This window comes from Neoarius graeffei, chromosome 17, assembly GCF_027579695.1.
Source record: "Neoarius graeffei isolate fNeoGra1 chromosome 17, fNeoGra1.pri, whole genome shotgun sequence".
Taxonomy (NCBI): Eukaryota; Metazoa; Chordata; class Actinopteri; order Siluriformes; family Ariidae; genus Neoarius; species Neoarius graeffei.
In genome coordinates, this window is record NC_083585.1 from 34,254,072 (window position 1) to 34,268,021 (window position 13,950).

General features: G+C 39.3%; 1 protein-coding gene across 1 annotated transcript in view; it reads right to left on the reverse strand.

Annotated features, from left to right (window-relative positions):
* nova2 (NOVA alternative splicing regulator 2) overlaps positions 1-10,340 on the reverse strand; it is a 58,556-nt gene extending 48,216 nt beyond the window's left edge. The window contains exons 1-2 of the mRNA XM_060944081.1: positions 9,558-10,340; positions 457-600 (exon numbers count right to left, since the gene is read on the reverse strand). Coding sequence (XP_060800064.1) covers positions 457-600; positions 9,558-9,714 — 301 coding nt within the window. The 5' untranslated portion in view covers positions 9,715-10,340. The remainder of the gene's footprint in view (positions 1-456; positions 601-9,557) is intronic.
* Positions 10,341-13,950: the final 3,610 nt, after the last annotated feature.

Here is a 13,950-nt window from a genome sequence, read left to right on the forward strand (position 1 = left end):
CGCCAGATTCCAATACGAAACTGTATCTATTCATCACATAAAAAGAACAGGGATATAAACTGATTATACTACCCAGTGTACCAGGGTCTCAGAAATAAAAGATCGCAACCTGCATTCTCCAAGTTTGCTCTCCTTTTTTACTACAATCTGCATCCTTGCTTGACTTGATCTGCCACGCTGTGCAACCTGAGACTCGATAAAGGCCATGTGTGGTGGCCACATGCCAAAGATTACGTCCTTCTCATATGATTTTCATTGAGGATGAAGCTTAGTGCCTCTGGAGAAGGCCACATTGTAGGCCTTAGTTAAGACAACATTTATACATACAACAAAAACTATAGCCAACAGGGTGATAATAGTGTGCTTGCTTACAATTTGTGTGGATGCTAAAATAGGACTGAAAGTATAACTTTTGAATGTGTACTGATGGTGGACTGACACATTTGGGAGACTCACCTGGGTAGAAGTCTTTGGATTTGGACAGCTTGATGGTGGCACCTGTCTCTTTCTGTAGCTGCACAATGGTCTGGCCTCCCTTGCCAATAATAGAGCCTGCAGCGTAGCTGGGAATCAGCACCTTCAAGAAGTACTCGCCTTCTTCTGAAGAAAGAAAAAAAAGTACAATAAGGCTATGGCATCTGTTCAGAACATTAAGTGGGATGTGCTCCAAGTAACATCTCTTCTATCACACATGTAATCATACACTGATTTGGCAAATCAGTTACTCATTTGTAAAAATAAACAAATAAATAAAAATGAGAACACAAAATATGACTTTACTGACTACTTTCAGAACAAACAACAATAGTTGCTAGTTTCTAGATGGAAGAATTTCCTGTAAAGCCTTTCCATTTACAACCCCAATTCCAAAAAATGTTGGGGCAAAGTACAAATTGTAAATAAAAACGGAATGCAATGATGTGGAAGTTTCAAAATTCCATATTTTATTCAGAATAGAACATAGATGGCATATCAAATGTTTAAACTGAGAAAATGTATCATTTAAAGAGAAAAATTAGGTGATTTTAAATTTCATGACAACAACACATCTCAAAAAAGTTGGGACAAGGCCATGTTTACCACTGTGAGACATCCCCTTTTCTCTTTACAACAGTCTGTAAACATCTGGGGACTGAGGAGACAAGTTGCTCAAGTTTAGGGATAGGAATGTTAACCCATTCTTGTCTAATGTAGGATTCTAGTTGCTCAACTGTCTTAGGTCTTTTTTGTCGTATCTTCCGTTTTATCTCATCTCATCTCATTATCTCTAGCCGCTTTATCCTTCTACAGGGTCGCAGGGCCCTATTGTTCTTGTAAGAGTTCACTATTCTTCTTCTTCTTCTTCTTCTGATGCGCCAAATGTTTTCTATGGGTGAAAGATCTGGACTGCAGGCTGGCCAGTTCAGTACCCGGACCCTTCTTCTACGCAGCCATGATGCTGTAATTGATGCAGTATGTGGTTTGGCATTGTCATGTTGGAAAATGCAAGGTCTTCCCTGAAAGAGACGTCGTCTGGATGGGAGCATATGTTGCTCTAGAACCTGGATATACCTTTCAGCATTGATGGTGTCTTTCCAGATGTGTAAGCTGCCCATGCCACACACACTAATGCTACCCCATACCATCAGAGATGCAGGCTTCTGAACTGAGCACTGATAACAACTTGGGTCGTCCTTCTCCTCTTTAGTCCGAATGACACGGCGTCCCTGATTTCCATAAAGAACTTCAAATTTTGATTCGTCTGACCACAGAACAGTTTTCCACTTTGCCACAGTCCATTTTAAATGAGCCTTGGCCCAGAGAAGACGTCTGCGCTTCTGGATCATGTTTAGATACGGCTTCTTCTTTGAACTATAGAGTTTTAGCTGGCAACGGCGGATGGCACGGTGAATTGTGTTCACAGATAATGTTCTCTGGAAATATTCCTGAGCCCATTTTATGATTTCCAATACAGAAGCATGCCTGTATGTGATGCAGTGCCGTCTAAGGGCCCGAAGATCACGGCCACCCAGTATGGTTTTCCGGCCTTGACCCTTATGCACAGAGATTCTTCCAGATTCTCTGAATCTTTTGATGATATTATGCACTGTAGATGATGATATGTTCAAACTCTTTGCAGTTTTACACTGTCGAACTCCTTTCTGATATTGCGCCACTATTTGTCGGCGCAGAATTAGGGGGATTGGCGATCCTCTTCCCATCTTTACTTCTGAGAGCTGCTGCCACTCCAAGATGCTCTTTTTATACCCAGTCATGTTAATGACCTATTGCCAATTGACCTAATGAGTTGCAATTTGGTCCTCCAGCTGTTCCTTTTTTGTACCTTTAACTTTTCCAGCCTCTTATTGCCCCGTCCCAACTTTTTTGAGATGTGTTGCTGTCATGAAATTTCAAATGAGCCAATATTTGGCATGAAATTTCAAAATGTCTCACTTTCGGCATTTGATATGTTGTCTATGTTCTATTGTGAATACAATATCAGTTTTTGAGATTTGTAAATTATTGCATTACGTTTTTATTTACAATTTGTACTTTGTCCCAACTTTTTTGGAACCAGGGTTGTAAAAACTTTCAGTGTACCTTATATTATTCACTTATTTCACAGTGTGGTATATAAGTCTGGACCTGTTGATGGAATTTTTCACTCATTTGAAATGTTCATAAATCAGGTACAGAGTTTAGAGGCATTGAGAAAAGAATTCATGGGGATGATGGGTTCAACAACAGTGGATCCAATAGTGTTCTGCCAAAAGTCTAGCTATAATAGAACCAGTTATTTCGCTCACCAGCCTGTGAATGCAGCACCGCAAATCATGCAACATAACATCGTTGACAATCATCCATTAAACTAAAATGTATATATGTTTATAAACTAAAATGCATCTACTTGCCCTGATTACTAGTTGGATTAAAATGAACTCCAGATAAAACCAGTACAACTTTGTGCATAAATATCAGGAATTAAAATAAAATACAAATAATAGATATGTGAAGTAATATAACTGACATTAATGAAAAGGGGATGACAAAGAACAGTGACAGCTTTCACAAAGGGGAAAGGGTTTTGTTTTTTTGTTTTTCTATTTTTAAGCTGGGCTTGCTTTTGGAACCAAACATCTCAAATGGAATTTATACAAATCTGAATGAGCAAAGGTTCTGGATTTGTTAAGTTTCCCGCAACTGAAACCTTAGAATGGATTACAGATGCTAACTCTAACTCTGCCCCATCCTTAACTGTATCCTGTATATCTTTTCATACAAATTCGATGTGTAAATTTGCAAACCAACAAGCAGGAGACCATGTTGGATTAAACAGTAATGCCTTGCGCATGTATTTACATAGTATTTATTATTTATTTTTCACAGTATGGAAAGAGCTTGGAGGCAATAGAGTCCTTGCAGTAAGAGAGCTAATATAAAGAATAAAAACAGACGGGAAAAGAGGACATACAGGCCTAGAAAAGACTGCTGCTGATGTGTGTGTAAGGCTTTTTATTCAGGTCAGTGGAGTCGCTGTGCACATACTCAGTGCTCTGACTTTAACATGACATTGTAGCCACCCACCATAGCCGCTTGAGGACACGCCTAATATCCAACTGCTATTAATCTATGCTGGCTCCCACAAGACGGGTGCGTTAGATTGGATTGGAGTTCTAGAAGAGTTATTTATCTTTTGCAGTCATTCTTTTGGCCAAGCTAAGCTACGGAAGCTACCGGCCAACTACTGTGGGTAAAAAATAATAGATATTAAGTATACAGTTAATTAATATGAAAAACTGAAGAAACAGTGTGACAGGAGAAACATGCATGTTTACCCAGATTTGTTAAAAAAAAAAAGTCACAAATGTAATACTGCTGAAGCATCATTGGCATCAGAAACAGCCAGGAGGGACTATGTCAGTCTGATAAAAAAAGATGCTCAGACTCAGGAAGGTCAGCAGCATGAATAGTTTGGGATGTAATTGCGGGTGGTACATGGATTAGCATTAATAATTGGGTCGGTTTAACAGTCTCTTAATTATCTAATTGTCTTGTGGTAATCCTTTTAGCATCGCCAGGCTGTCTACAGTATCAATATGTGTGAGAAGCTTACTCTGTGCTGATCGGAGATTAAAAAAACAAACACAAACTTTACTGCTTCAGAATTGAACACAGTGTAATCATACTGTAAAGATGAAAAAGAATGTTGACAAAGTTTAATATTAAACTTTGCCGATTATAAGGATGATATTTGTTTCCCTGATTTGAACACCCTCACTTTGTTTTGAGATACCATGGCCTGACTCTACCCATAAATTAGCACAAGTCCTTTTTTTTTTTCCACTGACCCAGATTTCCCAGAACTGAGATTGCCCTCCTTTTGATTTGGATGTATCTAAATTTAATCACCCATAATTAATATAGCAGGTTTAATAAATAATGTGTATTCTGCATACTTAAGTGTTTTTAGCTCAGAAATATCTAACAAAGAAGACTATACCACATGCTTGTTTTACTCCTAATCTACCATGATTGAAAACATAGATTTCCAGTTTCCTGCTGACTGTATCATGGAGATAGTGTATGCTAAGAAGCAAGGAATCACTGTATGACAAAACTGGAACCTAAAGCTAAGAGCATCACAACATCTCATACTATTTTAAAGTATTACAAATGTCAGACTTGAATTATCCTAAATTCAACAACCAACTCTAATTTAAAACCTTTGTCTATGTATGTACATATTTATGAAGCATTAAAATCTTAGGGGAGTAGATATGATATTAGAGAGACAAAGTCTTGTCTCTCACATCTAATCAGTTGTTCCCATCTCATGTGTGAGGAAATGAATCTGGAAATGGAGAGTGAAAACAAATTTATCTTAAAAAATGGTCAGTGCCATCACAGTCCAACAATTTGGCTCTCATTAGAAGCACTGAAATGTTTTTTTTTTATTATTATTTCGATTTCATCATCTTCTTATTGCAAAATTGACCAAAGTACAGATTCATAATGCTTTTCTCAGTAAGTATTTTAACAGGTGCGTTAAACCAAATGCAGCAGGCTGCTGGACACAGAAGCAGGAGCACACTGCACGGCAGGTCAAACCAGAACGCCAGATCCTTCTGTGCTAAAACACTCAGACCAGCATTCTGTCTTGCAGGATTTCCCTGGGTATCCCCAGGTAATGTTTAATTTCTGGCAAATACGCAAAATCTTTGGTCTGGATCTGTGTTACCGCAGGGACTCCATATTCTAAACCAATATCTGAGGGCAATGACTTTGCAGGCCAAGTTTTAACAGGAATAACATTACTTCCTGTCACTTGTCTGCACAACCCAGCCTGGAAAATCTCAGCATATTTCCTCCAGCTATACCGTAACTGAAAGAAACGTCTCCAATCCAGCACTCCCATTGTGTGTTGTACAAAGAACACAAGATCATGAATGAGAATGCTGCCATAAATTATTATGTACTTTTACTGGCTGTATATACACATGTTTTTTTTTAGTTGATAACAAAATAAATACCAAACAGGTTTCAGGTAAAAACTGTCATGCATAAACAAAGTCACTGGTTGCTAGGAGTTCCAGAGAGATGGGATGCCTAGAATAGACAGCATCAGCCTGGGGATTGAAGGTTCAAATCCTGGGATCTTGTGTCAGGAGACGTGTGGGTCAACAAACCAGACTATGACTAAAGAGCAATAAGGGCAAATATAGTTCCCATAAGCTAGATAACACATGATGAGGACAAACCCCAGAACGTCATGCATACTGTTATCTGTGTTATAACAACTGCTTTACATTTATTACAATGTAATGAAACCATGAGGAATTAAGCATTCATCTATTGATGATCTGTCTCATAAACTACCTGACCAAAATATACACCAACATATTCGATAAGGTTCATTCCTTTATGGTAGAGTAAGACAAGTGTGAGGCGACTGTTTCCTTTCTGGCAGGAAGAAATGGCATAAAAACAGGAGCGAATCTTATCCTTTTTTTCGAGTCGCTCTTTTCATTGTTCTCATTCATATTCATCGAGCGCCCCATGCTCCATTCCGCCGCAGACAGGCAGAGCGAGACGAGCCTCTCGTCCAATCCCGTGCTGCCCTCTCAACAGTGCGGCCCACCCAAAGTCCCCCGCCCTTGCAGAGATTTTTTTTTTATCTTTGACGCAGTGCTTTCAAAAAATGGAGGAGGAGGAGGAAGAGAACAGCGCCACCTTTACGTTAAAATCGTTTGGAGATCAGTAGACAGACATGGCAGTGGTTTGGAAGGTAATCAATGGCCGCCACCTATGGTGAGATGGAAAAGGATGCGAGAGTACTAGAGCAGGAATCGGTAGGGATACAGAGGATGCTTTAGGAAAAGTGGTAAAAGAGCTAAATGCATGGCTTCCAAAACTAATAACTGCAGCAGCCATGCCGCATGGTTAATCAGGGGGCTGGCCACAAATGCAGCTGTATAAGGATCGCTCTACAGCTCTGTCAGTTGTGTTTGAATGGAGTGGGCCAGAGCGAGGAAACAGCTATTTGTCCTCCATGTAAAAGTCTTAGGGGGTTGGGGAAGATCTTCAAACCCAGCTGGCAAATCATGTTTATGTAAGATCTCTTTTACTAGCAGGAAAGATCCTGTCCTTTCTAAATGATGAGAAAGATGTAAGCTCGTACTTGAATATGTGAAATCAAAGGGAGCAATACTAATGTATAAAGCAGTACCATGAAAAATGTCCTTTATAGACCATCTAACAATACATTTCCTGTACCAGGAGCTCTACCTTTCTTCCATCTTCCTAAATGTCTCTCTCAGACAGGAACGCGCACGTGCACACACACACACACACACACACACACACACACACACACACACACACACACACACTTCCTCTGTCCCATTTTTCATAAGAGGGTCACTGTCCCCTCATGCTACTCACCAAAGACACCTGCACCCCCTACAAGAGTGTACAAGACGCCTCCTGTGCCAGCGCTTTCATTTAGGAAATTACCACATTCTACCTTATATATGGCGTTAGAGCTCAGGGCACAGCTCGTGGAAAACCAAAGTAGCTTTATAGTGGTGATGGGGCTAAAACAGCACCGCTCCCCTAATGATCTTCTGGCAAGCAAATGACTCTGTTTTCTGCCAACTTTTTCTCACTATGTGTAAAAGGTTTTTACAAGCAACTTATAAAATATAACATCATTTCACAATTTTCTGGAAGGAACCATGAGTTTTTATTATTATAATTTTTTTTGGTACAACAGTATATTTCCATACATCATGATACATATAGAGAGTTCCATTTTTATATTGTTTAATAATTCTGTGGATTTTTATATATACTCATAACATTAAAAAACATCTAAAATCAAATATAAATCAATAACTTTTTGCCTCTTTTAATTATTTTTAGGAAATGAATTTTATTCCAAATGAGACTATTATGCTGTGCTGTTGCAAGCGCAATGTCATTACTGGACATTGAAAATGAATTAATTTCAAAAATTAAAGCAGGTACCATTCTGAATATAACTGTAGTCTATAATAATCCCTGATTAAACACGTTCAGCATTAAATTGTATATTAAAGTGTTTATGTGGAGTATACAGACTCTACAAAAACACTAAAATCTGTGTTTTCTTCAGTTGTAAATCAGGCTATATCCTTGACATTTTTGGTTCTGCCTTTCCTGAATTACTGTAATACATACAACACACAAAATGTAAATTTATCATAAATTTATACACTGTTGAAAGATGACAAATGTTGATGTAATGGATGTATGTAAAGCAAATTAATTTAACAACAGGTTGTGTTATTTTCATTTGTCTTAATTAGTACTGGGCAATCGAAAGTTATACAGTTTGAATGTTTATAGTAATATTTTTTTGCACTAATACTGTATTATCTAATCAGTATTAAACAGCTCATGATTGTTCATTTGATCGTATTTTGTTGCAGTATAATTATTTTTTGTAACCACCATATTATTAACTGTGTTTCCTTATTAGAAAATAGTCTATATTAAGGATAACCAGTATATCCTAATGTATATATAGCCATATCTTAGTACAGTATGTATATCAGTAACTAATAATGTATATATCAGCATGTTCTCATGAACATAACAACCTACCCTAACGTAAGCAATTTATTCTCCTCTTTAGTGAGCTTTCAGTGGTATGATATTCTGAAGGATAATATGGCTGTGCCGAGCATTAAACCGATAATCCTGCTTGGTGTTGCTACCTTGTTCTTACCATCCTAACAGCCATTTCATTTGGCCAAATGGGTGATGTTTGTGTACTAATGCCTCCCACGGGTGCAGCATGGCCTTTTTTTCCCCTCACTGCCAGGCCAGAAAACATTGATTTCCTTCTCACATGTAAACACCAGGCAAGAGAAAACGGTGTAACAGTGATTGCAGGGTTAAGTTAATGAGCAGTAAAATGAATATGCTGTACTATAAATGAATCGTGTATGTCTGTTTAAAAATAATAAGGGCCTGGTGTAGTTCTAGCGAGCGGAACTGGAAATGTCTGCACTCACTGAGAGCGATGCTGACACGGGAACAGCGTTGCCATGCCAATGGTTACGTCCAACATGCAGAAGGCCTACAGCATAATATACTGAATATCCCACTGGATAATACACACGACTGATAATATAGATGAGTATTTTGAGTTATTAACACGTGTGTGTGTTTGATTGTAAGCACTTGTCTGTTTTCTCCTGTTTTGTAATTATAGATAAAGGCTATGCAACTGGCTATATTATGGTGGTTATTGTCACTTTGGTGCAGTGTTTGGGCAAAAAATGACATCTCTAATGCAAACATGCAGTACCCTGAAGCACAGCATCGGTAAATCGGAAGCACTGGTTTGGAAATACAAGGTCATCTGCGGTGATGCCAAGGACCAAAGTCCAAGGACCAAGGATGTGCTCGTGCCTCATTGTTCTTTCTTAGCCTTAAAGGCATTCTTCTCCACCATTCCGAAACACATATTCAGGTTACTCATACACACACACACACACACACATATATATAAAATCTCTGTAAAAGTGTGTCGTTGTTGTTGTTGTTGTTGACGCCTGCCTCTCAGCCCCTCAGCTACAGCCTGCTCTGCAGCCATCCCTAACATCAAAGGCCGCTGTGATGAGAAAATGGACGCAGTGTGTTGTTATGGCTATACCTATATCCGGGTAATATTCGTTTTGTATTGAACCTCATACAATACTGATGTTTTCAAGGCATGTTTGGGATGGTGCGCAGATTAAAAACGAGACATGAACCTGCCGCTCTACACCAAGTCTCTCTCTCTCTCTCTCTCTCAATATATATATATATATATATATATATATATATATATATATATATAAAACCTAAATTATTAATTGACATCCTGCATTATTTTGTTTTGCTGATGGGAATCAAGTATTAAAATATTCAGAATATAACCCCTCTCTGTCTCTCTCTCTCTCTCTCTCTGTCTCTCCACCATGGCAGGGTAAATAAACAGCGGCTGGTTGAGCCTGGCAGGCCTTCCTTCCGCCTGTGTGTTCTCTTACCCCCCGTGTTGGTGCGCTTGGTGCTGCTCGCCTCGGTCGGCGTCTCCAGCGGTCTCTTGCGGGAATCCGGCGGGTCCGACTCCATGTGCGGCTGCTGATTGTGGTGGTGCGGGTTGGAGAATATGCCGTTTTGCTGCACTGCCCCGCCGGCCATCATTTTCTCACGGACGCCGATACTCCGCCGCGCTTCTCCGTCGCACCAGGCGAAGCGTGTCCAAACCGATCCTGTGCGCCAAATCTGAGCCCGGGATAAAAGCAGAGCGGTGTTTGATCTGCGGGCGCGCCGGTCTGAGTCGTGTGATACAGATGTTCTATCAGCTCCTTCAAAAACACTGCGCACACTGAGCCGCGCTTGCAAAACGATGCGCGGTTAAAGGATTCACATGAAGACTGAGGGATCAGAAGGATGGAGTTCTGCCAGGCTGGAAACGGTGCACTCTTATTCCCTCTTATTACTGATCAAGTAATGATGCTGTCCTCATGGAAAGGATGGTTAGTCCAAAAAAAAAAATGGATTAGACAAGAAATGTGTCGAATAAATAATGACAAAGCAAAGGAGGAAAAACAAAAAATGCTGCGTCTGAAGCGCTCCTTGGCTCTTGCATGAACGTAGCCTCGAGTGCTTTGGGGTTAGGTATGTCAGTAAAGTCCGGAGAGGAGGAGGAGGAGGATGCGGTGTGTAGCGGATACGGGCTTTGACGGAAAGATGCGTGCTTTTTTTTTTTCTTTCCCGGATCGTGTGACTGAAAGATGCTCGGGTCTCGCGCTCACAGCATCTCCTCTGAGCCTGCCGTTGGTGAGCCGAGTGTTTCGTGACGTCACCCGGGTCGCTGTCAAACGCAAACGACGAAGACCCGCCTCCGGCGAGCTGCGATTGGACAGCTCCGCTTTTACTCTGACGAATCAGGTTATTCGTATGATAATAAGCAAGGACGGGCGGGACAAGAGCGCGAGCGTCGTTCTGAGCGCATGGGCATTAAAATTCCAGCATCACGGTGCTTTCTCCAGCAGGGCGGGGTAAGATTACACAGGCCATCACGGTGAGCAATAAACTTATGAAATATAAAATAGAAATCTGCAGTGCTACTTTAAAATAGGATGCTCACTGAAAAGTACCAAAAATTTGCAACCAAGCTGACATGAAATTTAAAAACCAAGACCCTTTTCCTTCCTTACTGAGTAATTACAAGCAATAACAAAGCGTTTCCATGGCTATAAATCAGCTGCTTTAAAGGAGTGAACCCTTTGTTTGAGCACCTGCTCATGATAAGGGCCAGCTGTTTAAAACACAGCCAAACTAACTAAAGTTTCCAGTGGTGTCTCAAGACAAATCTCTCTCTATTATAATAATAATAATAATAATAATAATAATAATAATAATAATAATAATAATAATATACGTTTTAGGAGCATTATCTAAGCTCAATGCTCTTACAAGTTCATAGAACTAAAAACTTAAAAATTTAACAAACAAAACAAATACACACAATTTAATGCAAGAACTGATTAAAGTTTATATATATATATATATATATATATATATATATATATATATATATATATATATATATATATATATATATATATATGCAACCCAGATTCCAAAAAAGTTGGGACAAAGTACAAATTGTAAATAAAAATGGAATGCAATAATTTACAAATCTCAAAAACTGATATTGTATTCACAATAGAACATAGACAACATTTCAAATGTTGAAAGTGAGACATTTTGAAATTTCATGCCAAATATTGGCTCATTTGAAATTTTATGACAGCAACACATCTCAAAAAAGTTGGGACAGGGGCAATAAGAGGCTGGAAAAGTTAAATGTACAAAAAAGGAACAACTGGAGGACCAAATTGCAACTCATTAGGTCAATTGGCAATAGGTCATTAACATGACTGGGTATAAAAAGAGCATCTTGGAGTGGCAGCGGCTCTCAGAAGTAAAGATGGGAAGAGGATCACCAATCCCCCTAATTCTGCGCCGACAAATAGTGGAGCAATATCAGAAAGGAGTTCGACAGTGTAAAATTGCAAAGAGTTTGAACATATCATCTACAGTGCATAATATCATCAAAAGATTCAGAGAATCTGGAAGAATCTCTGTGCGTAAGGGTCAAGGCCGGAAAACCATACTGGGTGCCCGTGATCTTTGGGCCCTTAGACGGCACTGCATCACATACAGGCATGCTTCTGTATTGGAAATCACAAAATGGGCTCAGGAATATTTCCAGAGAACATTGTCTGTGAACACAATTCACCGTGCCATCCGCCGTTGTCAGCTAAAACTCTATAGTTCAAAGAAGAAGCCGTATCTAAACATGATCCAGAAGCGCAGACGTCTTCTCTGGGCCAAGGCTCATTTAAAATGGGCTGTGGCAAAGTGGAAAACTGTTCTGTGGTCGGATGAATCAAAATTTGAAGTTCTTTATGGAAATCAGGGACGCCGTGTCATTCGGACTAAAGAGGAGAAGGACGACCCAAGTTGTTATCAGCGCTCAGTTCAGAAAATCTGCATCTCTGATGGTATGGGGTTGCATTAGTGCGTGTGGCATGGGCAGCTTACACATCTGGAAAGACACCATCAATGCTGAAAGGTATATCCAGGTTCTAGAGCAACATATGCTCCCATCCAGACGACATCTCTTTCAGGGAAGACCTTGCATTTTCCAACATGACAATGCCAAACCACATACTGCATCAATTACAGCATCATGGCTGCGTAGAAGAAGGGTCCGGGTACTGAACTGGCCAGCCTGCAGTCCAGATCTTTCACCCATAGAAAACATTTGGCGCATCATAAAACGGAAGATACAACAAAAAAGACCTTAGACAGTTGAGCAACTAGAATCCTACATTAGACAAGAATGGGTTAACATTCCTATCCCTAAACTTGAACAACTTGTCTCCTCAGTCCCCAGACGTTTACAGACTGTTGTAAAGAGAAAAGGGGATGTCTCACAGTGGTAAACATGGCCTTGTCCCAACTTTTTTGAGATGTGTTGTTGTCATGACATTTAAAATCGCCTAATTTTTCTCTTTAAATGATACATTTTCTCAGTTTAAACATTTGATATGCCATCTATGTTCTATTCTGAATAAAATATGGAATTTTGAAACTTCCACATCATTGCATTCCGTTTTTATTTACAATTTGTACTTTGTCCCAACTTTTTTGGAATTGGGGTTGTATATATATATATATATATATATATATATATATATATATATATATATATAGACAGCACAGTGGTGTAGTGGTTAACACTGTCACCTCACAGCAGGAAAGTCCTGGGTTCGAGCAGTTTGCATGTTATCCCCATGTCTGCGTGGGTTTCCTCCGGGTGCTCCAGTTTCCCCCAAAGACATACAGGTTAGGATAATATTTGTTAACCTTGCAATAACCTGGTGACTTGTCCAGGGTGTACCCTACCTCTCACCCATAGTCACCTGGGATAGGCTCCAGCTTGCCTGCGACCCTGTAGAACAGGATAAGCAGCTACAGATAATGGAGGGACATACAGTATATATATGTGTGTGTGTGTGTGTGTGTGTGTGTGTGTGTGTGTGTGTGTGTGTGTGTGTGTGTGTGTGTGTGTGTGTGTGTGTATCCATTCATCATCTGTAGCCGCTTATCCTGTTCTAAACATTGTAAATTCACATATCGATACAATATTAATTAACTTGATGAAATATAGGCCTATTTATGTAATTTATATTCATATTAAACAAAATGTAAGCACTGTCATATATGAATTAAATTATTATATATAATAAAAAATGAGCATAATCTTGCAGCTGATGTTAGGAATTGTATTAATGATTTAGAAATGCTTTCACTGAATGCAAAACAACCATACATCATTTTATCTGAGGGCTTACTTTATTTATTAGTAATATTCTTTCGCTAAAGACACTTTAGTTATTGTTTCACATCAATTCTTCTTCTCTTCTCCTTCTTCTTCTTCTTCTTATTATTATTATTAACCAATATTTCTCTTCATGTAAACTAGCCAAGCCGAGCACTGTCATATACCTTTCACAAGTACTCTATATACTCTAGTTACTCACACACACACACACACACACACACACACACACACACACACACACACACACACACACACACACACACAAATTCATCTTTGTGTCTACACTGCCATACTGGATGTAAAGAGGCTCTCACAGCTCTCTGAAATCTCAACAAGGTGACATTGCATCTGGCCAGCTTCCACAATTTCACACTACTGAGAAAAACTCAGATCAGTGCCAGTATTTTTGGATGTAGTCTATCCCATTTAAAAACTGCCATGGGGAGACTCTGCTTATGGCTTTGCTTATATTTCAAAATGAAATATAAATCTGCTAATTTGGAGTTGTTGTGTTTTTT